Below are 26,149 nucleotides of genomic sequence, written 5' to 3' on the forward strand. Positions count from 1 at the left end.
GACTCCGGACGACGACTGGCATGGACCAGACAAACAGACTGGCACTGGCATCACGAGAGTCGTCAGGAGTCGTTCGTGGTGACCCATGGTCATTCCACGGTTCACTGAGACAAGGAGCATTGACGCTGGTTCTCTGGTTATGCGACAATAATTGACAAACGTCGAATATACTTTGGAAGATCTTGGAACTTCCAATTTCGACGAACTCAATCGTTTCTTATCATATCCGATTAGCGATTTCAAGTCAAGTTTGCGAGTTTGTCAAGTTTGTCATTTATCGTGCTTCCGCAGTGATAAAGTGTTTCGAAGTGCTGAGATATCGAAATGTGTGTACTAAGAAAGTTTTAAAAAACCAAATTCAACCAAAATCGGTAAAATAAAGATACTCGAGGCAGCGAAGTGATTAATTTCTTTTATTTTTAATAGAAATTCAGATTAATAGTTACCGCGGAGGAGATATTGATACTGATATTTCGGTCGTGAGTGAAGAGAGAGAGAGAGAGAGAGAGACTATCGCGAGAAAAGGCAAGAAATCATAAAAATTGAAAGTTAGATTTGAAAACTAGAAATGGAGTTAATAAATTCGAGTCTTTAGCAACTGTCTTTAGCAAACTGTAATGTACCGTAAGAACGTGATCAACAGAACAGACGCGTAGGGAATCATCATCAGGGAAGACGCGATGCACGACAAGTTTCTCCTCTCTCTCAGTGAAGTCGTTGAATTCCGGCACAATCGTAGCAGTAGCATAGAATTTTCGATACGTGTCTGTAAGAAAGACGTGCGGGACAATCAACCAAGTTGTTGGCACCAAGATTTTCATGGTACCAACGGGCGAAACGACGGGACGAGTCGCAACACGAGGTCACCAAGCCGTTAAGGACATTCGAGGACGAAGAGCTCCGCCTGTGATTGTGTGCGCGCGCGCGAGCGATGTTCATTCCTGACAACGAAACCGCAACGCGCGCAATTGTCGCCGTGCCGGGCGTCGTTGATCCAGATCACCGTTCACCAGGATTCGCATCGATCAAGATCACCGTCATTCAAGAATCCCGATCGTTGTCTCGCGGTGATAATCGGGATAATCTTTAGATTTTCAACCGCTTAGGCCATGAGTTCTTGAACATCAAGCTACGTAGTTCGTAGTAGCAGCTCGGACAACTTTTAATCTCGAATCATCTATTCAAGATACTCGATGATATATTAAGTCGTTCCAGAAGTCATTTTTGTTGTATATATTCGCCGCGATATTTGCTGCAAAGCGGAACTGAAGAATCACACAAGAATTAAATGTAAGAAGCGAACAATCAAGGAACTTCTTTCTTTCACAGATTAGGTAAATGAACAGACGAAAGTGAAGAGAAGAAAAAAAAAAAAGAATTTATAAGACAGGGAGGAGGAGAAAAATTGAAGAATTCTGTTCAGCACGAATTGAAGTTTCTTGCAGAGCGAAAAAGAAAAGTCAAAAGGAAGAAGAGCAAGGAATCAAAGAAGAAAATAAGAAAAGGACATTGAAATTAAAAAAAAAACATTTGTCTCTCTCTCTCTCTCTCTTTGATATCATCATGTCAGCCCGAAAGATTGGATGGCTGATGCTTATAGCCATCCTCGGTGGTCCTATCAGTAACGCCGAAAGGCTAAGCGGTTTATATGTAGACAACGGTTTTGACCAGACGGTAATCCATCGAGTGATCAACAATCGTGAGAAACGCGAAGTGGAGTATGAAATCTTGGATTTGTTGGGACTCCCCGATCGTCCGCGAAACACCATCCACAGGCCCCCTCAAGTCAAGAGGTCGGCGCCCAAGTTTCTGTTGGACATCTACAAGAATACCCTTGACGGGGGGGACAAGGAAGAGAAATCAGCGATGCGTTATCACAAGGCCGGAGAATTTGATCTCAGCGGGCAGGATCTGAAAGCGATCGATCAAAGCGATGTCATCATAACTTTCGCAGCCCACAGTGAGTTCCAATCGAATCAATTGAGAGGTGTTTTACGAATAGTAATGCAGGATAATTACTTGATAATTCATCGATCGAATTTGAAACTGATTTCTTCGTAGAGTCCAACAATTAATAGCTTTTTAATTGTACGCAGGTAAAAGAATTAATTGTATACGCTTTTCATAGAAATTAGATTTTGAAAATAAGCAATAATTTGATCTTAGTTAAATTTTTATCTATTATTACTTGCTTTGAGATATGTATATTATATTATCATATTTAGTGTTAAATTAATATTAAGATTTTGGAAAAAAAAGATTAAATTACATTTTCAAGATAGAATTAGCATCAAATTGATCAAAAAAGGTCGACATCGATTATATAAAACTTTTTGCAGAACACAAATTATCTCGAAAAAATATTTTCTTCGTATTCATTCATTCATCATTCACTATTCGCATCAGGACTTAAGGACGAAACGATTCATCTAACTCATAGTTAAATGGTTTCGTATAACATCTCTATATTTTTGAGGGGGGAAAATTATTCCAAGCAAAAAATACATTCATGAACATTCATGAAAAATTGTAAGTCCACTATAAAAATATTAGAAAAGATTCTTAGTCTTTTTTTTTATATGAATTTTTATATGAATTGGTTTAGCGTGAGATGTTGGTTTAATTTATGCAAAAGAAAGATTCCTCAAATCTCTTAATGTCCTAAACACTAAATCTTTGACGCATTTCTTCGCGATTTCCGAATTCTTCATGCCAAGTAGTCTTGATAATTTTCCAGTGGCAGTCCTTTGGCAAAAAAAAAAAAAAATTTTAATACAGAAATACTTTTCCTTCTTAGGCACGTTCCTGAGATATGAGATCATGAGGAAGAATGTGAAACACACGTAGCAAATTCTCGAAAATCGCAGGATACAATTCAATATGATCGTATTGTCGCTTTTTGATTCAATTCGAATAAAAAATTCGCTTGATGAAGAATATAAGAGTATCTCTAGGACTATCTCTTCTTTTCTTTTGATTTTTTAAATTTATTTCTCAATTTATAGCGATTTCTAAAATAAATAGATATCAATTGAGTGAGCAAAAAACATTAGTTTGAAGCATCGAACAAGGTATATTTCGCGCGAGGGTGAGATAAGAGAAGAAGGGGGAAAAAAACAGAATATCAAATTCCTTGGAAACTTCCATTATTGCCTTCCCTTTTCTCTTTCTTTCTCTTTTTTTCAGTGTGTGCACGTACATGTCCGGTTTTCTATTTTGCTGTCGTTTCCTCTTTGGGAACAGTGAGAAATTTTTTAGGCTGTTCAAACGCAAAATGCGATGTGCATTTAAATCGGTATTTATTATCGCGAGTAACGTTATAAGTGCGAGAGGATGAAAATGTAAAACACAAGTAGAGATGGAAAGACAGAGGGATGAAAATGAAAAAGAAGAACTATAAAAACAGAGAGGATTAAATCAGAATGCATCAATCGCCGTGGGTTGCACATATTAACTTAGATCTGCTTATAGGCTATATTTTATACAAAGTTTTTCTTCTCTCTCTCTCTCTCTCTCTCTCTCTCTCTCTGTCTTTCTCCTCCCACTGTCATGTTTCCTGAGATACCCCTCTGGGAAAGACGAGTCAATAAGCATCTCTTTTTCCTCACGCGCGAAGCCATGAGCAGGTTAAAATGTCTCAACTTGGAGGCCCATGCTCACCTCGTCTTTTTGCTTCTTTTTCTCCCTTCCGCGCTTCTTCGTGCGGACAGCGGGACGGTTAGCTGCCCGGAGGGAGATACACAGCTACGAATTATGAAGATTAGGATGCTGGACCCCTAGAGATGGATGGATCCGCGGTGAAACTGAATGTAACGGATCCGTGTGACCAAGAGATTTCTTCAATGTAATGTCGATACTCGGTCTCGATATTTCGCTTTCCATTCATTGTAATATGCAAACATAGATCAACTTCTTCTTTTCAGTTTTTGAATAGAGATGAGGCATTAAGTCTTGAAATTATGCAAATTTGATTGCAGAATATATGATGGTGAAAATTCACGTTTTCACGTCTTTGAGAAAAGATTTTATATCTTTTTGTTATGTTTTTATCAAAAGTTATATTTAAAAAAATGTGTTTATAATTTCGTTCGTTCAAAAAATTAGAAAGTAAGACTTAATAAGACTTTGCCTTTTATTTGTTGTATACGTGTATCAATACACGCATACATATACATAAAAGAAAAGGCGACGCGGTGGGGGGGGGGGGGAGGGAGGGAGGCGATGGGAAGGTATAACGCGGCGGCAGCGGCGGTGATGTGAAAAACAAAAACGCGGCTCGCCACAGAACCATGGACGGTCCCAAAAGCTATTTGGGACCACCCCGAGAGGCAAGGAAGCCTGGCAATCTGGTACCATAGGAATGCGACCGTCGGAACGAAAAAACAAAACAAATTTTTATGTCCCCCCTCTCTCCCTTCCTTTTGCCTCGCGTCCCTGTTCAGATCCAAACCGCCCACTTCAACGGAGGCATTAGGCATTACTTAGAGCCCCCTCCCCCCCCGACTCCGCGAAGGAAGGGTACGTCTACTTTACCGCCCTTGCTCGCAAGGCGGCAACCACTTTGGCGATAAAAAAGAGCTCGATTTCACGCTGCGAATTGTCTACGGTTCATTTTTAAAGGTCTATTTTAGAGAGTTCAAGTGGACTTATCAAGAATTCCATTTGATTCAGGTTCTTTTCTAGAAGTCTTGTTTTGCGATAACGGAACATTATCCTCCTTGTCAAGAGGAAGGACTAATTGGCTTCCCATTGTAGACTTTGATGTTTCCATAGAATAGTTCGGCATAAATTCCAAAACTTGCATCGATAGCCTAGACTGACCATTTACATAACCATTTTTCAAATGGACTACATTAGTAGAATTCTCCGATAAGATCGAAGAAATAGCTTTTCGATATACATATATAAAAATTGTTAAATGTACAAAATCTGCCTTTTTTGAAATTTCGTTTTTATAACAAATACAAAAATATAATAACGAATAAAAATAATTTTTATAAATTATCTCTATCCAGCTATTTTCCCTTCAGTAAAAATATCTAGTACTATCATATTTCGATTGAATAAATTTTCATTTTCATAAAATTTTGAATATTAACATTGTACGTGAGAAAAATATAATTTTTGTTGATTATGATTATTTTTATGAACAGCTCTGAATAATGCCCAAGTTGATCGCAGATTTGTAATTTAAAATAGATCATCACGTTGCCGGGGTGAGACACGAGCGTGGGAAGAGGCTCTGGTTCGATGTGTCCGAGATACCACCTGAAGAATACATAATCGGCGCTGAGCTTAGGCTGTATCAAAGTACACATGTGAAAAATCGAAAGAATCATGGCTCCCACACGATCACGGTGTATCAAGTGTTGAAGATCGAAAACGGGTAAGAAGAACTATCTATATTTATATCGCGTCTGGAGCAAATGGATACCGATGTATTTCGATACATTTTTAGGAGTTGCTAATGCAAAAAGTCTAGATTAAAATTCCGAGAAACTTGAACATTAAAGAACATTTTTATGTTACAATAATAAAGTTAAAATAAAAGACTATTCGCTTTTATGCCAAGGACGCTTAGGTTAAACCAATTTCATATTCCTCCGGGCATCCTTCGCGGTTTTTGACATCGTCATCGTACCTCTAATTAGGAGGTCCTTAATCCTTCGCCGAAAGAGTCTCAGGCATTTATTCTACCTGGAACAAGAAGAATACTTCAAGTATTCTACCAAACATCCTCTTTCATATATCTTCAACTTTCTCTCTCTCTCTCTCTCTCTCTCTCTCTCTCTCTCTCTTTCTCTCTCTCTCTTTCTTTGCTTTAGGAAATAAGATATATTTTGGATTTAGTTTCTTTTCGTATTGTTGTATAAACAATCTATCTTATATTTATCTTACGATTTGAGTTTAAAAATTGTACACAAATAATATGTAGAGCGCGTGACTGAGAGATAATTGAAAGTATACCACGATAAAAATGTAGCTGTTGCGGGGACCATCCGACCATCCCGTTTGAGTAGGAACAGAATTATAAAAAGGAAAGCATGGTGAGTTAATCCGAAGGGGCAAACTTCCTCCACGCTGGCGATAAATGGCGACGGTCTGTCTAGAAACGCTCTCTAATGGACATACCGCTCCGTCCTACAAACCGTGAGTCACGAGACACTCCGTCGCCGTCGTAACTATGCTTTTAAGTGCGTTTTCAAGCGTCCTTTGTGTTAATTTGAAAAGAATTGCTCGTTTTCACAGATTGTACTTCAGATAGCCTCGGCATTCCTCAATAGTTGAATCACGCAGATCCCTAATTGTTCTTCAAGTTTAACATCGCGCTTACCTGAAATAAGATGCTTAAAACCAAAAATTTTTTGAATTCCGATAGGCGGCGCTTTTTCCGAAAAGAATTCGGCGAAGATTTTAGAAAAAGATTTCATTTAATCCTCTAAAATTTCGCGTTAAAGAAAATTTATGTAACGATTAATGTCTTTTAAGAAGCTTTACGTAATCACCTCTATCGAGACGCTCACTGCTAATGTATCAAATATTCCACAAGATTATTCCAATTATTTATTCAAAATTTCTGCTTGTTTCGTAACGGTTATTTAGTTAGATTTTTCAGTTTTTTTATTTATTTTTGGTAGATTATGGAGTGATAGGATTATGGAGTGATATAGATTGTATCATTGTCTCTCTCTCTCTCTCTCTCTCTCTCTCTCTCTCTCTCTCTCTCTCGACTTTTGGCATTGTGACCTGAGCCTGACCGATATAGGCTCCGACAGGAAACGCTATTCCGTAAATTGAGGTAAATTAGCCATGGAGACAGGCTAACAGGCTCTCTTCGCGTGTTTCTTCGTCTTTTCTGCCTACGCAGTTGCGCTCAGTCCGCATCTCTCTTCTTCTAATTCATCTTCATGCCAATTCTTTCGACTCTTTCCATTAAAGTCAAACTATGCATGACGCATCCTCTATCTTCTTCTTTTCCTCCCCTTGCTTCTTTATTGTCGCGAGACAAGCTGGCGACTCGTTGCTTTCGTAATAAGACCTTTTCGCGGTACATCATTATAAACATGAATACGGAATTCCAATGATAATCATTAATAAACGTTCTTCAAGTGAGAAAAGTTGCATTTAAGTGCATTTAAAATTAAAACTGTGGGGAGGGGGATCAATTGTTTGTAAATAAAAATTGAAACGAAGAATTTCCAGAAATTTCTGGAATTTTATTGATTTGGAAGTAGCATTCTTTTAATTAACAAATTATATATCTCAATGACTCTCGAAAATTACAATAAAAGATAAGATAAAAATTCGAGCCGAAACGTTCGAATTACTGTTATATTCGATTTTATATTAAGAAATTTTTACCTTGGAGTTAGATATTTAAATTATTATTTTTAATAAATTACTACGCATCAATAATCGCGTTTGGCTCTTATTGTCTTCTAATTTGCAATTTTATTGTAGCATTCTTTCATTCCTATCTTTTATAAATGCTTGTTTGACAATAATTTACATCTTGAAATTCTTAACTCGTAAACTAATAAATGATAATAATCAATTTTTTTCGAAATATTCGAAAAAATAAATAAATAAATAAACGCATCAATAAAAAATTTTTTTTTCATTTTCCTACCTCAAGAATCGGATTCTTTCGAAATCTATATTGGCAATTGAATTAACAAATAGGTCTCGTTCAATTTTACTTTTATCGAGCAGAAAATCATTAGAGTTCAAGCCTGAAGGACACGAGGAATCACAGCCCATGATGATCCGATTATGATAATCGATACGTGGAAAAATGATAAAAGTTAGATGTTGCCAAGATCATTTGCTTAATAGAGAATGATTGACGTGTTCCTTCGCTGAGACTCTTATTGATGCGCGGCACGCGCAGCTTCCCGATTAATTAAAAATTATACGAAGAATCACAACAAAGCATTTCATGACGGGAACACGTCGTGCGTGACGATCACAGTGTGGCTGTACGAATGGTATTGACTTCCCGTCATATTTACGTGCACAGAGTATATGTCTATCGATTCGCTAAATAGAAATACCTGTCATTACATTGCAACCAGTAATATGCGTGTGCCTATGTATGTGTTACACTTTTATAATTTTGTAATTAATTGAGATCTGTATTTTTGAAGCAAATTAAAATTGAAGCATTTTAGGATATATTTTATGTAAATATATAACTTTTAATTTCAGAAATCTCTGTAAATATTTGCGTTCAATAGATAATAGATTATCTTTTTAGAATTACTTATCCTTATTTTAATGATCATTCTTTAGTAAATCATCCCCGGTCAATTTTTCTTTTAAGATCGACTTAGATTATTGTTGTAATTGTTGTAATTTTTTATTATTGAATATTTAAATATTGTATATTTTAAATATTTTTACATATTAAATATTGCAAACTATTATATTCCGTAAAAATTTCTTTTTAATTCAAATGTTTTTCATCATGAGCATTTAAGCGGAGTGTCGATAACAACTTAACTGGCAGTAATGAATTCATTACTCATATTCCTATATTGTTTATTTAAAATTAATTTGAAAGTGTCATCGTAGAGATACAGCTTTGTTCCATCTTAATTTCAGCACTCGAGAATTACAGTACATCGATGCCGTGAATGTTACGAGCAGCAAGGAGGGCTGGTTGACATTGAACATCAGCGAGGCTCTTGATCACTGGGTGAACAACCCGGACGGAAATCGAGGGCTGTATCTCTCTGTGCATTCTGCTGATCGTTCAGGTAAATGCTTCATATTTTTTAATTTTTCTTATTTCTTTTATTTTAAAGAAAATACCGTAAAGTATTTATTCAATATTTAAGAGCAATAAATAGAAAGAATAGAATAGAATAGAATAAATAGAAAGAATAAAAAGAATAGAAAGAATAGAATAGAATAAATAGAAAGAATAGAATAGAATAAATAGAAAGAATAAAATAGAATAAATAGAAAGAATAGAAAGAATAGAAAGAATAGAAAGAATAGAAAGAATAGAAAGAATAGAAAGAATAGAATAGAATAAATAGAAAGAATAGAATTTTATCTTTAACTGCGCTATTTTTATAAAAATGTAAATAATTGCCAATTAACTTAAAAAAATAAAAAGAAAATAATAATAAAAAGAAGAAAAAAATATTCATATCAAGAATTATAAACACTTATAGATTAAATCGCAAGTCTCTTCTATTAATCGTCCATCATCCATTTAAACTTCTTAGCCCAACTTCTTAGGAACAGTCCGCTAAATATAGATGGCTTCTGGTTTGATAATAAACACATTCAATGTTTATCGAGATCGGGTCACGAGCGAAGTACGAGGAAATTCAAACTTTAACTCTTAGTTTGCCGAAAATCCATCTTTTATATTTATTCTCTATAAATGGCGAAAAATATAATAATTGAAACAATCGATCTCTCGATTAGTTATACATGAGGCAAATTAATCAATTGCACTCTTCATAAATTAATCGACTTGATTTTGAGAACCAGAACACATATCATCTGCTTTATATTTTTTATATTTTCTATTTTTTTATTTTAATTAAAGAGTTGATCAGTTTGACTTTTGAGAGATTTACATGTAATATTATAAAAAATGCATATAGGTTTAGTTCTTTATTTGAATTAAAGCAACGTATTCACATCTTTTATATGCTTGGCGGTCGTGTGTGTGTGTGTGTGTGTGTGTGTGTGTGTGTATTTTATATATTCGTATGTTTTTCTATGTGTGTACTACACCTATTCAGCGCTTTCCTGCCATACCTTTATGCGTGACACGAAAGATTAGTAGCGAGCAGTTGACAGCTCTTGAATCACGAATCTCTTCCTAGTCTCTTCCTGCGTTCGCAATTTATAAGAAACACTCGACACATCTTGCGTCTTATCACAATTTATTTATTATTATTTCTTATTATTTCTTATTATTATTATTTCTTATCGCGACAAATAAATTACTGAAAATTTTCATTTCACGATATTGAAAATATCCAGGAGGAAATCGAGAAGGAAATCAATATTGTTCTCTTATCAATTTAAATCTTCGTTAAAGAGTACGACTTTAACGAACTTTAATAATACATTAAAAATTAATGTTACAAGTAAAACTCAAGTAAAATGTCTGAAACTATGTACAGTTTGAAATCGAAACAATCGATGTAACGTAAAAACTCTTTTCTAGAAATGTTAATCACGTAGGGTTTTATTATTATATATATGTTTGAAATATCTTTATCTTTATTTATCTTCATTTCTAATTTATGTATAATTAATATACCTTACAAATATTCCCATGCGCGAATATTCTATCGCTTTTGGGAAGTTAAACGTTATATTCTTTACGTCCAAGTTCTCTTGATCTTATTCACGATTGACTCGCATACTTTTAGTTAGCATTCGAGATACATCATCCGCGATAGCGTCGTCTTGTCTTCCCACACTGATGAGATACATTTACGAATACGAGATGTGCTCGCGTCGAATTCAAGAGGCCAGCAATCTCGAGGAAAGGATAAGAGAGGAAAGGATATAAAGAAAAAAAATGGAAGATTGGCGATTTTACTACTGAATTTTACTACTGAACGAGGATTACCGCGCGAAGAAAAATTAATAAGATAAATAATTAATAGAATTATTTATTAGATTATTGAAATGAATCTTGCTCGATTCCATAATGCAAACGTAATGACTGTAGATCGTAAACACGTTGATTCTCGTTCAGACGTAAACAAAGTATTTAAATGTAAGGAATAATAGATAAGATCTTTAATTTTCTTCACTTTAAGGAATTAGGGAGTTTCAAGATTGTTTAACTTTCCTTACTTTGAGGAATTAATTTCAGGATTGTTTCTTACTTTTTAAATATCGTACTGTCAAATATTTAGAGATTTTCTTTCTTGAAAGGAACGAAGCAAAGGATCGAAGCATATTATGTATTTTGCATATTAAACTTTTTTGCTATATTCCGCAAATGAAAATTTAATTTATTAATTAGCGATATGTAACATTGGATATTATATAGTGGATATAAAATAAATCGTAGGTTCAAGTGTACAAATACAGCGCGTGCGTATCCAAGTATATACAGTCTACTGTGTCACGTGTCATGTTTATTGTGTATGTGTGCGGTTTGTTGTTCGCCGCACCTAGATTATTTCATTACTCGCTCTCTTTCTCTCTCACCTGACTTCTCTCCTCCTTCCTCTTATCTCGCTGTTCAGAACACGCAACCGGTTTACCTTTGATCGTTCAATATAAAACGCAAGATCGGAGAGTCGCATGCCTCTCTCACGAATCTCTACGCCTGACTTCTGCTCCTCTCTCTCTGTCTCTCTTTCTCCCTCGCCCGTACGTTTCTCCTGCGAAAAACTCCAAGGAGAATATCCTATCCTGTGTCTAAATATAGGCTAAATATAAATCCTAAATATAAATCAGCAATAATTATATGTTTTTCACACGCTTTTTAACACGCACGCATGCGCATGCGTTTCCTGGCAATTTGCGAATAATAGAATCTCTGGTAGCAATTCTAACTATTTCGATAAAATTCGATAAAATTCATAGATTTGTTTTGGAAATTAATAATTCATCTTCCGAATGAAGTAATATTCTCGTCAATTTCCAAGTATCGAATAAGATTTCAGATTATTCGAATTCAATTCACTTTTCCTATGAGCAGTTTTATTATTTCTACTATATATATAAGATCATGATCGCGATAGCAAATTCGCTTTTTTTCTTATCTCAGATTTTCCTTCCTCCTTGTCTTACTCGAGATTAGCGTTCTCTTCGAGTTCGCATTAAAGGGAAAATGAAAGAGGAAACGGTGCGATCGTCACCGCTGAATCAGTAATCACTTTAATTTCCAGCCATGAAACCAGTGGTATCGCGTGCCCGCTTTCGAAAACCATAATTACGTTTTCTTACGGCGGCTACACGTGTACGTGTGAAGGTAGGCATAGATTTAATAGGTTCATTCATTCGCTTACGCGCCGGCGTATACAACTAGGCCGGCGCTGATCGGAAATGCGATCTGCCAGCCGACGCGAACGAGAATCGGTGGGATGACAAAATTACTTGACACAGAACTTGAATACGTCGCCTCGGAGGAGAGGCACAACGCGCCGCGCCGCGCCGCGCCGCGCCGCGCCGCGCTGCGCGCGCGTCAATCGCCCGGCGCATTCCTCAGGAACAGCGCAAAGTGCAACAACTGCGGCGGCAGGTGTCCGCCGCAATCACGGCAAATGCGCATTCCTGCCGGTCAATTTACTACTGGCTTTCTCGGACGCGGGAGCACCGCGGGAGAGCGAACTCCGCGAATGCCCCCGATTATTATTTGCGATAAGATCGTTCGCCGATGAAATCGGAAGGCGAACGATCGAAATCGCCGATTTGCATTCTTGATTTCGATCTCGCGATCCCAATCGGGACTCGTCTCTTCTTCCTTAAGACTTTATTCACACAGATAAGATCGTATATATCGGGGGGGGGGGGAGAGGGAAGGGATAATCGTGGAATCGGGGGGGCGCGATAAATTTCTAACGATCGAGTTAGCGAGCGTAATGGAATCATAATTTGTGATGTGCACGCCAAACAATTTTGTAAGTATCTCGATAAATGTGTCTGCCCTCCGCGCAGTTTCTGGAATTTTCCAAAGTAATTAAAACGAGGCAACTGAAACGCGCGTTGGAAGTGAATGTCTATAAGATAGACCGACTTGACTTTGCGTCGAGATTCTTGAGCATTCAATATTCATGAAGGTTGACTATTAATAATCCCGAGACGCAGGCCATTCTAATAAACACATATACCCGATACATTCTTACGAAACAAAGATTCGAAATATGTGAGAAGAAGTCTTCGGCTTTCGTAACAACACAATTTTCGCGGAACGTCTCTGGTGCGTCAAGAGTAACGATGCATCGATATTTCTAGCGACTCTCAATATATTTTTCTTCTCTCTTTTTTTCTTCCTATACTTTATATATATATATATATATATATATATAAAACCCCTCTTTCCTTATTATTATTTTATTTTATCTTTTTTCTCTAAAAATATATTTCTAATGCAAAATAAGCTATTGTTGCTGTCGCGACAGTCAGTTAGTGACTTTTATCTGTTCATTTTTCAATTAATATATTATAGCGCATGAAGTGAAACCGGAAGATATTGGAATCGTAGTCCGGGGTAATCCAGACAAGCAACCCTTCATGGTAGGTTACTTTAAGAGCTCCGGTGTAAGAGAATCCAAAGTCCGACAGAAGCGTGATGCCAGAAGGAAGAAGAAAAGCGAGACTACCAATTGGGATTATCGGAGTAATCCTTATACTGGTAAATTCACATATATGGAATATTATCAATTTCCAACTTAATTGATGTATCACGTATCAATAATTGTGTGTTATGAAATATAAACAACTTCTTTTTCTTCTTTTTTTTTTTTCTTCATTCTCTTCTGTTTCCTCTCTTTGTATTATCGATAGAGAATTCATAAAAAAGATATATGTACATTGATGTTATATTTTCACAGATCCTGGAGCACAATATTACTCACGAACCTGTAAAATCCAAACATTGTATGTCAGTTTTCGTGATTTACAGTGGCAGGTGAGCCATTAATCAGCGTGTCTTGAAGCTTCTAGTTCCTTTAGTTTCCTCCTCATATCGTGTTGGATTACGATGTCGTAAACAGACATTGTATAAATGTTTTCCCCGAATCCAAATGTATACGATGAGGGGGTCCTGGAATACATTTTATTTACAATTTATTTTGTTGTACAGGATTGGATCATCGCGCCGGATGGGTATGATGCGTATTATTGCAGCGGGGAATGCAACTTTCCCTTGAACGCTCATATGAATGCAACCAACCACGCGATAGTCCAGACTCTAGTGCATCTGGTGAGCCCAGGCAAGGTACCTAAACCATGCTGTGCGCCCACCAAACTTTCCGCTATATCCGTATTATATTTCCTGGATGAGAGCAATGTTATCCTTAAAAAGTACAAGAATATGGTTGTTAAGAGTTGCGGCTGTCATTAAATTGTTCTTTCATTATGTTGTTCAATCTACGATAAAATCAAGATGCGTAGAAACTAAACCGGACAATAATTTATTAATCTCATTTTTAATAATAATTTTGTAGGTGCTTTCAAAAGGAGGAAGTCTAAAAATGATCAATTTTAACTGTAAACGGACATTTTTAATTTATCTTTTCTGATATCATGCAGATTATCATTTTGAAAATTCATATATTCATGAATGAAAGCTTATTTATCTAAGAAAATTATTATTTACTCGAGAAAATCTTCCAAAATAATAAAATAGATTGTTTGAACGTTTTGTAAAAAAATTTATCTCATTTTATTTCTAATGAACGATAACGATTTCAAAACTGATGTGTACATTTAACACATATTAACATATTAAACACTGTAAGAATACACTATTCAGAAGATTCACAAATAAATGCACACACACACACACACACACACACACACACACACACACACACACACACACACACACACACACACACACACACACACACAGGCACGCACGTATCACGCATTTTCAAAAGTGTTCGTTCATGGCCATTTGGCCATGACCAAAATTAGCCATTTTTAGACTTCCTCCTTTATAATTTTATAATAAAATTTTATAATATTTTATTACTCGATTCTTGAGATTTTTTGGAGCTTAAAATTATAATAATCTTGGAGAAGCAGAAGTGTGATTGCAGTGAAAAAAATGTTAAAAGAATTGTAAAGTAAGGAAGGGAGAAAAATAGGACTTTTTACATTAAAATTTATAAATATTCACGCATGTTAAAAAATAATTTTTGTGAGTTGAAATAATCATTTTTTAAATAAATAATTTTTAATAAATTAACATGCTTGAATAGATTGTTATTTAATAATAGTTTACAAAAATTTTGTATTCTGATCTTGAAATAGAACAATCTAGTAATAGTATATAAATTTGAAAGTTATATTCATTTTTAAAATTCTAAAAAAATCTATATGGTATTAATTTTGTTCCAATATCAGAATAAAAAAATTTGTATAGATATTATTATAAGGATAGTCCATAATAAAGCATTATAAGCAATTTTTTTTAGAATTTGTTAGAAATAGCAAGAAAGTTTTTTTTTATATTTTAGAATTTATATGTGAGTAGTACGGATTTTCGAGAAGCAATGATGATTAATTTTTCATTTTTTAAATAGACTTTCATGACTGTTAACACACATAATCGACATACGGTCTTTTACAAGAAACAATCATAAATCTATATTTTAATGTTATTTATATTTTATTATAATATATTTTACTAAAATTGAATATTTTACATGATATTTTATATTTTATGCCATCAAGTATAAAATAACTTCTTAACTAATAATGTTTAAGCTTAACGTCATAATTGTTTTTTGTAGAAAAGAAAAACTTACATTGATTAGTGTAACTTTTCTTCCATGAGATTCCATTTAAAAAATAGAAGATTTTTTTTGCTAAAAGAAATGTAGCAGTGATTATATAAAAAATGTAGCAGTGACTATATAAAAAGTTCCTAAAAATTGTGAAAGATTAAAAAAAAATTTTATCACTAATTTCTAATAAATTCCGCAAAAATAACTTATAACACTTTATTTAAGCTATTATGTAGTTTTATTTTAATAATATAAAAAATAGCTTTAAGAGTATTCAAAATGATTTAATCAGTCAGATAAATTTTAAAATAATTAACTCTGCAATCCATTTGCTACAATTGTTTCAAAATATATATTTCTTTGTGTTAATCAATTAATCAAATGCTTCGAAGCATTGCTGTCCTAAATGAATCGCAGCCTATGACAAATAAGATAGCAGTTGAGACGATAAAATCTTTGGATTTTCCGATTTCTTTGAATCCTATATTTGAATCCAATGGATTCATCTTGTTGAGAATACGCACCATTTTTTAACTTTTTCATCGGAGGAACAATCGAATGTCCATATTATCAAGTTAAAAAAATGAACGCTTAAATAGTATCCTTATAGTGAAACTTTTTTTGAGTAATTAATCTTACTTTAATGACGTGATGGAAATAATAAGATGGAAATATTGCTTTTTCTCTTGCTTGCTTTCTCATTTTAACATGATTCTTACATGGCAAACATAAACGTCAAGAGAGCAAAGCAAGATCTTATCTGAGCATTCAGCTGATTCACATACAATGAGAAATTTTATCTAGATGGATATTCGATCGTAATCATTGAGTTTTGGAAATTTCTAGTGCAGAAATAATATTGAAAAAGAAAGGAAACAAACTGTTTTCTTAAAAAGATTAAATGGGCACTGACTTATAATAAAAGTCCTTGATAGAAAATTAATACTTTTTTTAATGTACCAACGATTACCAAATAATTTTTGTATTTATATCGTAAATTGTGAGTACGTAGATATTCAAACATAAGTTACATAAGTTATTAATGATGACATTCGTTAGTGTGTATTAATTATAGCATGTATAAAAGCAAACAATTATTACATGCTCATATTAATTCATAAGTTTTGTATATCATCATTGTAAATATACTTTTGTATATATTTCCTATATTTCTATATTTCATATTCAATGCACAAATGCAAATAAATTCTAGAAATGCGAAGGGGCAACCAGAAATAAAACTCGCAATTTCTTCATTGACCTCCTATAAAATCAGAATAGACTTTAATATAAATCTTTAAATATAGATAATATAGATAATATAGATAATATGCACATAAAATGCAATAGATTACAAGCAATAATATAAGATCTTTTATTAAAATATTTTATTGAAATTATTTATAACTTTTTACATAGACACTTATCACATTGACACAGTATCAAATTTAATATTTAATTATAATATAAAAAGGTAACAAAATTTTTTTATTATTCTATTTTAAAAAGTATAAAAAATGTTTATCGTAAAATGTATATATAATTGAGCAATGAACAACTTTGAATTTATCAATAACTAATTACCAATAACATCACATTTGTAATAGGTCTTATTCCTGAAGCAAAATATGTGATTTATAAATATATTTACTTAACAAAAAATATTCTCATATGTATAAAATGCAGTATGTAACAAAAGTAAGTAAACATGTAAATGTTTTTAATATTCGAATACTTTTTTCTAAAACCTGAAGCAATGGTAATAGGCAATGTCAGAGCATGATTCTTCATTGTTTTTCCTGTATTATTAAGGAATTTATTTTGTTTATTATATCGAATTTATTAAATCAGGGTATTTACAAGACTTACAAAAATAAGTAAACATCTTGAGTTTTTATTTTATTGTGTAAGATGTATTTTTATATAATCTATATTATATTATAAATTCATAGAGTCTAGCAATCATTTTGATGTATTTGGATTATATTGCTATTAAAATATATTTTTTTTATTTGTTAATATATGTTTGGCATTCCTTTTTTTAAGATTAACACGAAAAAATGGCTTGGAAAGAAGCATTTAACCAACGAGGAGAGAAGAATAATTATTAAAATAAAAAATGAGGGAAATAGACATCGAGAAATTACTCGAATTTTTAATAAAACTGGCAATCATTTTTAAAATAGTTGCTGCATAAGAATGATGGATGAGTTTTAGCTGCCAAAATCAGGACGTCCAAAAGTCACTGATGTTCGAATAAATAAAAAAATAATGAATATTTCATCATCAGATCTCTTTTTATCTGCGCCCACAATATGTTTAAAATTATTATGTGAAGGTAAGAATATACCATATTCGCCGTCGATTACATGTATCGGGCAAACACGAACACGTCGCAAAGAAATTATCCTACGTGAATAAAAAAAAAATCTTAAAAAGCAAATCGACTTTTACAATAAACATGTGTTAAAACTGTTGACATTTTGGAAAAATGCCCTTTGGACTGATGAATTCATTAAACTGAAATATAGCTATAGACGGATATATGTCTGGAGAAGACAAGAATTTTTATCTTTCCAATGTGCCAAACCAACATTAAAATCAATAGAACAGAGTATTAAGATTAGGAGATGCATGTTACATTTTAGAGTAGGAAAAATTATAATTTTAAAAAGAAAAATAAATTCTCAAGTTCTTACCTTAACTTACTAAAAGAAGTAATAATTTTTAAAAGAGAAACGACTGATAAGAAATGATTTTATTCTTCAACAAGATGATGCACAAGGCGAAAATCGTTACCAAATATTTACAAGAAAGTGTAATAAATATATTAGAATGGCCTCCACAAAGTCTTGATTTCTCGCCAATAGAAAATATGTGGTCTATTTTAAAATTGCGTGTTACGCAGAGAAGATCATGAAACATTAAGGAATTATAGTTAATAAAAAAAAATGTGGCGATATTTACTATTGAAAAATGTACGTAAAAAATATACGCTTTCCTTATCAGATTGCGATTATCGATTAGCAAAACTGTCATTACATTAAAAACTGTCATTACACTAAAATAGCAATCATTGTGTCAATGGCAATATTAGTTTGTTTATAAAATTTTTTGTTTACTTACTTTTGTAATATGCGTTCACAACATAATTTGAGTTTTAATTTTTTTGTTTACATAGAATCTTAATAAAAGTTTTGTTAGTTAAGTAGTTAAGTAGTTAAGTAGTTACTTATATTAGTTAGTTAAGTAGTTACTTATATTCTTATATAATATGAATAAATATTAATATAAATTTATTGTATAAAATTAAACATTTATCTTCATTTTAATGTTTTTTTGTTAATACATAAACTGTTTACTTTTGTTACATATTGTATATATATTTTGGATTGCATTATATAAAAGTATATACTTTTATATAATGCAATCCAAAATTTATAAACAAATGAATTAATGAAAATAATCAGAGGAATCAAGTGTATTTTGAAAATTACAAGGAGGAAATTCACTAGAGTCTGCAACTTCGCATGTCGAAAACTATAAATTTCCTTTTGTAATTTACACAATCATTTAAAGATATACACAACTCTCTGATTATCATGATTATTCATTATACATTCTCCATAAAACCTTGGGACATATTTGTCCATTTAGGAAATATTAAAAAATGAGTATAGTGCTTATGAAATAGAACCTGAGAGAAAGTCAATTGTAATTATTATTATAGATATGTGATTGATTCTGCTATCTTTTTCCTCTGTTTTAAATTGGACTCTTACTTTGAACTTTTCTAAATAAATAACTTATTACATCTTACTGATGTAAATAATGCTGATTTACATATATGTGTCAATATGTTACTTCGTGAAATATAATAGTAACATCATGGTATCACATGTATTCTAATATGTATCTTAAGCTATTCATTATCTCATAGATTAAAGAATTAAGAGTACAATTTATATCTTAATTTTTCATTAAGTTTAGCAAAGATTCTAATCCTATGAATCACAACGCTCGATTTACCATTTATATACCATTATAAATGGTATCGTTCTTTTAGTTAAAATATTATTATTATTCTATGTTATTTCTATATTATTAGTTCTTTAACTTAAAATATATTTACTCTTATTTTATAATTCATGAGCATTTGTTATCAAGCCGTGTAAGCTGTATGTAACTATATCCAACTCGCAAATTGATCAATCTAAAAATGCAAAATGTCATATTGAGATTTATTTCACATTCCAAAGGCGTTATATATTCGTACAAAGTCAATGACTGTAAATTTAACAAGTGATAAAATAAAATACCCAAGAAATATTTTTACATATAGTTCACATGGTTTTAATATAATTTTTTTTATCACAGTCACACATATTTAAGGCTCCTGAGTAGTCATCGCGACCATATTGGAATCGTCACGTCATAAGCGAGAAATGACACAGTAAAGTTTATTGCACTAATTTTGCAAATAAAGAGATATTTGAAATAACACCTGATATGACTTTAAGACACTTGTGAAAATGGGCGACTGTTATCCTTTCTCTTCGTGATAGTCAATAAATAGCCAAAGTAGCAATAAAAAGGTAAAAACGTGAAATGCAGCCTGTTCAGACAGAAAACACACGATGATTTGACAGCTGTTGAAAGAAGTGAAAAAAATGCTTTTACATGTAATGTCCAAAGATAATTTTAGCTGCCACCCATTTTTACGAATTTGGTAAGTACGAAACAAGTCACATCTGCACGATTAAGAACATAATAACGAAAATAGCTGCAATAAAAAATTTCGTTGTCTGTATTGTCACTTATATAAAGGTGAACAAGGACAAGGATAAGATGAACAAGGATGAATGAGCTTCTCATTTTTCTCATTTTTCATTGCGATGGTACGTCTCTACCGTCAATCCTCACCGCGGAGTTCTTAGCTGAATATTCAGGAGCCTTAATATAACCTTTTTTAATTTCTAATAAATCAAGTGATATTATAAAAATTATGTGAATGATGCATTGAATAGTCTAATTTTTTCAAAATTTACTTCATAATGTCACAAAAGAAAGAATAAATTCTTCTAAAAAAAAATAAATATTTCGTTTATATATCTTTGTGTTTACCTGTTCGATTCTATTTGCTGTAAAGATAATCTATTGCCTTTTCGTAGATATGCAATTATGCTTGTGTAACAGGACACTTCTGCTATCTTATCTGAATGAGTGCTACATGTCACGAGTTTTTTTTTTGTTGATGAATTTAGAGAATTTAATAGTATCCAGTAAGAATTATTCTCCATGTTTTTGTAAAAAATCTGTAATAAATCTTTTTATCAGTTTTTATCAGTAACAAAAATACAAACGTCGGTTTGATATAAATATTATACATGCTCGTAAATGCTATAATTGAAATATAATAACAATGAAATGATAAAATAGATAAATTATTAATAGATAAGTTATAATCAACCAAGAAAAAAAGAAAGAAAGTTTTTTATTTTCTATATTTCGGATGAAAATATATTTCTTCCCAATTTTTCGCTAAGAGATCATAGAGATCATCAAGATTTTTGTTTTAAATATAATATTAGGCATAAATAATGAAATTTTAGTAAAAAATATATGCTATGTGAAGCCACATCCGTCACATATGCGCAGTGAGAATAAAAAAGATGCATTGTCATTTGTAAATATCTTTATCGGAATAAATTTTGATACATGAAAATCAAATAATCGATGCTTTAGTATTATTATAGTTGAAAAAAACAAGATAGTTTTTACCTGAACAGAAATTATATATAAACCATTTTGGCCAATTTCGATCGACATATTATTCTCCACTAAATGAAAGTTCTTGAAATCATGTATAGTGCTGTCCGGTTGATATTTGATCCAAGGACCGATATAAACTGAAAAAAAATTATTTGTATAAATATCTCAAGCGCAATCAATTTGTCAACATGTTATGTTGTTGTTAAATTTACTGACGAAATGTTAATATACTTCTAATTTGCTAATTTTGCTTATTAAATATCTTCGGTATAAATACCTTCAGTATTTGTAATGGTTGGGATTTCTTGTTCCGGTATTGCACCAACGAATGTAACTAACATACCTATAAGATTAAAATTATTTCTTAAATCTAGTTGACTTCCATCATATAAATTACATGAGTTTAGCGTTAGACGATTAAGTAAAGTCGATTTGATATAAAATCTAATAAATAAGGGAATTTTGCTGAACTCGTCTGCATTGCTTCCCGTCAGCAAAATGTTAGCAGAATGTTGGCAAACTAGCAACAGATTTAATCAGAAAATGTTAGCAGATTGACTTCATCTGAGTTCTCATTTTGCTTACATTCTGTTAACAGAACCTGTTGACATTCTGTGTCAGCAGACTGGCAACAGAAATTGAGCAGATCCTGCCATCAAATTGTGTCGCGCAGGTCCTGCTCGATTTCTGCTGCCAATCTACTGGCACAGAATGTCAACAGATTCTGTCACGTTTCTGGCAACAGTTTGCTAACATTGTCAGATATTACAGAATCTGTTAGCTTTCTAGCATCAAAAATTTATAATAGACTTTGCGCATAATCTGTCTTTTCAGGTTTGGCTATCGGGGCTGATAGAATGCGATATTTTTCGTAGCAATTTTTTTTATGTAGTACTTTTATAGTTTTGGAAATCCTTTTTCACAATTAAAGTTCATGCATTAATACATATTTACTATATGAAATTCGCGTCATGAATGAGAAAAATTTTTTTAATTTCAATCTTTTTTATCATTTGCTACTTTAACATGGGCGTCCAGAGTTATTAGCTATTTGCTTCATATAAAAAACTTCGCAGACTGTACCTATAAAACTAGTATTACTAAACTAGTAGATTACATGAAGAAATAACATTGAGTTTTTAGGCCTGATAATAGTGATATAAAAAGTGTACACAAAAACTTGTTCATAACATGTGCACAAATGTATGAGTGTATGTATGCATGTATATATGAATGTATGAATTTACGTATGTTGGACATACAACGTGCATATGTATGGATGCTTTCATCAAATTACTTGTCTCTCCAGTGTCACCTTAAGTCCGTTTCTGTGTCACAAGAATAAGAATATTAATATTAATGAAGAAAGAAAATATACTTGATCGATTGCGATTACGTTTTCGTTCTCTTCCATTCCATCGCCAGTTTTTCTGTTTTTCTTCGCCCTGTTGCCATATTTTATCTTCGTTCTTGCACAGTCTTTTATTTTTATTTTTTTTCTTTTCGTGTTGCGATATTTTAGTTATTTCCTTGTTTCTTTGTATTTTTTTCGATTCCAACTCTCTCAACTCATAATCATTTAATCCATCTTGCGTCGTTGTCTCAAATTGCGAGAAATTTTGTTTGTTGTTAAAACTATTAGATTGGTTCTTTTTTTTAAATATTATCTGCGTCATGACATTAAGATCTGAGATGTTTCTGTCGTGTATTTCGGCATCTTTTTTAAATCTCACATTTCCTTTATCTGTTGATCGTTTTATAATATTCAGACTTGTTTTATTAACACAAGGAATTGTCATAATGTTGCTACAGTTATTATCACTTTTGATCTCCGTTACATTGGAGAGCTCGACAAAATAAGATTTTATTGATATCACAGAATCATCATAATCTACTAATCGTTGGGACGTTGGAGAATATCCCGAATCAGTATGAGTCCTCGGAGAACGACATACTGATGTGAGGGAATCCACCTAAAATACGAAACGGGAGAAAATATTAATTTGAAATAAAATTAAATTTCTAAGATTTAAAATGTATAAATTATATCTACCCGAGAGAATAGTTTAGAAATAAATTTAATAAATTTATGGTACGATAAAGAATTATATAATTATGTTATTTCAACTGTAAAAGACTGCATTATTTCTTGCACAAATAAATTATCAATATATTGATTGACATGGTCGTTCGTAATAGATGCCATCAAAAATCTTTTGAAATGCTTGTAAAAAATAAATGCCATCCGATATAAACTTTTAAATAATATAACTACATACTGTATATAAAATAAAGTAAAAAATGGACTAATCGATATACTGCCATGAAGATATGATTTTATTTTTAATTATATTACGAAACATGCTATTATTATATACTTTTACACGGTACAATTCATAAGTTTTTAAGACAATAGCTATATAAAATAATTACTTTAGAAAAATATTTCGAATATTTTTTAATTAAAAGTAAGAGTCTTTAGAATCAATATCAATATAAATATATATATATATATATATATATATATATATATATATATAGATATAGTTCTACTCTTATTTTCAATATGTGTATCATCATTAAGTATTCTTCTTTTTACAATGATATTTTATTAATTATTCACAGAGCTATGAATTTCTGGAATATTGTTGAATTTTTGGCTGTTTAATCACTCGTGATGATTTCGTCTATGCTCCCGACAAAGTATTTGATAAATTAGCAATAATTCAGAAATTTAATACAATCAAAAAAATTACGATTTGACGATATTTCAGAAATTCAAGCCGCTGCGATTAATCAACTAACTATAAAGACAATCATAAAAGAAGAGTACATATTTGCAATGCAATAATCAAAAACAAAAGGAGAGCAATGAATTGATTGTAAAGAATTCCATTTTAAATAAAAAAAATTTTAAATAAGTTTTTGAGATTTTACTTTATTTTATACAATTTTGGCTCAAAACTTATGGACTGCACCGTATTATTTATGATTTTACCTTTATATTTAAATTTTGAATCAAACAGGATTAAGAAAGTTATTTTTAGAAAGTTATACTTGTTGTTATTTAAAAAGTAACAAATCGTTATAATTTTCATTACTTTTTCATCAAATTTTGAAAATTTTTATTAAGGTTCGATATACCTATTTCATATCATTATGTGTGCAAAGTAACGACAAAAATAACGAATACATTTGTTACTATTATTTTAAAAATGTAACCGTGTTGTCATTACTAAATTTACTAATAAAAAATATAATATTGTTAATTAGTTAATTAGTTAATTATGTTAGTTTGTCACTGAGAAAAGGAACCGGTAATGGTAACACCGTTACAAGTAATGCGTTACTTCCAACTCTTAAAATATACAAAATATACAAAATTTGCTGGGCGGAGACATTACATTATATACAAACCGGTGTCAGAAACAATGAACGTTGGATATCACGTAAAAAGATGACGCTAAATGATTTTGCTTTTTATGATTCATCTGACACATGATTACGCCAACATGATTATGTAGATCAAGCTACAAAAATATCGTCGACATTCATCGTATGCGCATTCCATGCGATAAAAGAAACGTGGATGATTAATACTCGAGATTCAAAGCGTGTTATAATTGTGTCACAGTTTCGTGCTTATTCAGAGTTTGTTACTTTTCAGACGCGTTTCACTTGACATAGTAAACACGTGTTTCAGGTAAAAAAACAAAGAAAAGGAACAAAGGCATGAAAGACCGATCGGTTTTCTAGATTAAAGGAATATCTAGAAAATTTCTTATTACGAAAATTGAAAGTTTTACCTGTGCTTCTAGAATTTGTATTTGTTTTTGCAGATGTTTTATTGTCCAAACTTGGAAGAACAATATACTGTAGAATATGATGGTGAAAAAAACGATGTACACCTTTACAGTCTTGGAAATACGTTGACGTTTCACATTGAGATTTAGGTTTATCTTATTCTCTAAGTTGGTTATTGCATTATTTAACGGAGGCGATGGAGACGATGAAAAAGGTGATGTATCTTCCTGCATCTTTTCATAAATGTTGATCCCTTTTAATCATGAAAAAATTCCTTGCCGGTATGTTATTCTGAATTCAACATGTGTGTCTGAAATATGTTCAAATACAACAAAACATGTAATTATTCTTACATTATTACATAAAAAAATTATTATTACATTTATTAATAGAAATAAACTCAAAAATATAATTCGTTGTGTTATTGTTAATACATTCTTCCATTAATAAGTTTCGTTAAGTTTCATTACGTATGAAACATCAGCTTAACGCAGATGTACTTGATACTCATTTACTATTATTTTGTTCAAATCTACAATCAATCTCATGTTATCTCATTGCTAACAATTTATTTTGTAGCCTATGAGATGGCTAGAAAGACAACACACACACACACACACACACACACACACACACACACACACACACACACACACACACACACACACACACACACACACACACACACACACACACACACATACACACGAGGCACGGTAAATATAATTTTGTTATATCTTTTCTCTCTTTCCTCTTTTATTTTTCTTTATATCATCTTTATATTGATCGATTATTTAAGTATAAATAAAAGGATATATAAATAAAATATATGTCATAAACTTTGTGATATGAAAATATTTTTTGATCTTAGTATAAGATGTTTCAGAATTCTGAAATAGAAAATAAAACAAATAATACAAATATTCCTTTTAGGATTTGAGTCTGCAAATCTTATAGGATCTATCTGGTTATTTACGTGTACTTTTATCGTAATTTATGACATAAAAATAATTTCCAATTTTAAAAAATTAGTTAGGAATTATTTAATAATAGTTTGTTTTAATATTAAGTATAGTTAAAATAATGTGTAATACTCGGAAACATCAAATAATTAAATAGTTCAG

At 31.9% G+C, this 26,149-nt stretch overlaps 2 protein-coding genes across 5 annotated transcripts in view; one reads left to right on the top strand and one right to left on the bottom strand.

The window, feature by feature from the left end:
• On the top strand, positions 1–18,430 carry gbb (glass bottom boat). The gene is made up of 6 exons (XM_089073378.1): positions 1–1,960; positions 5,200–5,386; positions 8,605–8,759; positions 13,163–13,348; positions 13,548–13,624; positions 13,799–18,430. The coding sequence occupies exons 1-6, from the start codon at positions 1,564–1,566 to the stop codon at positions 14,057–14,059; spliced, it is 1,263 nt and encodes a 420-aa protein (XP_088929504.1). The 5' UTR covers positions 1–1,563; the 3' UTR covers positions 14,060–18,430.
• LOC105434168 (uncharacterized) overlaps positions 13,618–26,149 on the bottom strand; it is a 15,883-nt gene continuing 3,351 nt past the window's right edge. For 2 of the 4 annotated variants that reach the window (XM_089073374.1, XM_089073375.1), the window contains exons 2-7: positions 25,028–25,335; positions 22,600–23,194; positions 21,499–21,564; positions 21,231–21,358; positions 20,574–20,764; positions 13,618–13,759 (exon numbers count right to left, since the gene is read on the bottom strand). In XM_089073374.1, coding sequence (XP_088929500.1) covers positions 13,633–13,759; positions 20,574–20,764; positions 21,231–21,358; positions 21,499–21,564; positions 22,600–23,194; positions 25,028–25,258 — 1,338 coding nt within the window. In that variant the 5' untranslated portion in view covers positions 25,259–25,335 and the 3' untranslated portion in view covers positions 13,618–13,632. Of the gene's footprint in view, positions 13,760–19,201; positions 19,663–20,573; positions 20,765–21,230; positions 21,359–21,498; positions 21,565–22,599; positions 23,195–25,027; positions 25,336–26,149 lie in introns of those variants that run through there. The other 2 variants (XM_089073376.1, XM_089073377.1) reach the window with 2 other exon arrangements.

Source organism: Pogonomyrmex barbatus, unplaced genomic scaffold, assembly GCF_055798465.1.
Source record: "Pogonomyrmex barbatus isolate J1 unplaced genomic scaffold, ASM5579846v1 scaffold15, whole genome shotgun sequence".
NCBI lineage: Eukaryota > Metazoa > Arthropoda > Insecta > Hymenoptera > Formicidae > Pogonomyrmex > Pogonomyrmex barbatus.

Coding starts and splice junctions, on each gene's coding strand:
- gbb (XM_089073378.1), top strand. CDS start 1,564: ATGTCAGCCCGAAAGATTGGATGGCTGATGCTTATAGCCATCCTCGGT. Junction 1,961..5,199: donor CATAACTTTCGCAGCCCACA/GTGAGTTCCAAT, acceptor AATTTAAAATAG/ATCATCACGTTGCCGGGGTG. Junction 13,625..13,798: donor TTCGTGATTTACAGTGGCAG/GTGAGCCATTAA, acceptor TTTGTTGTACAG/GATTGGATCATCGCGCCGGA.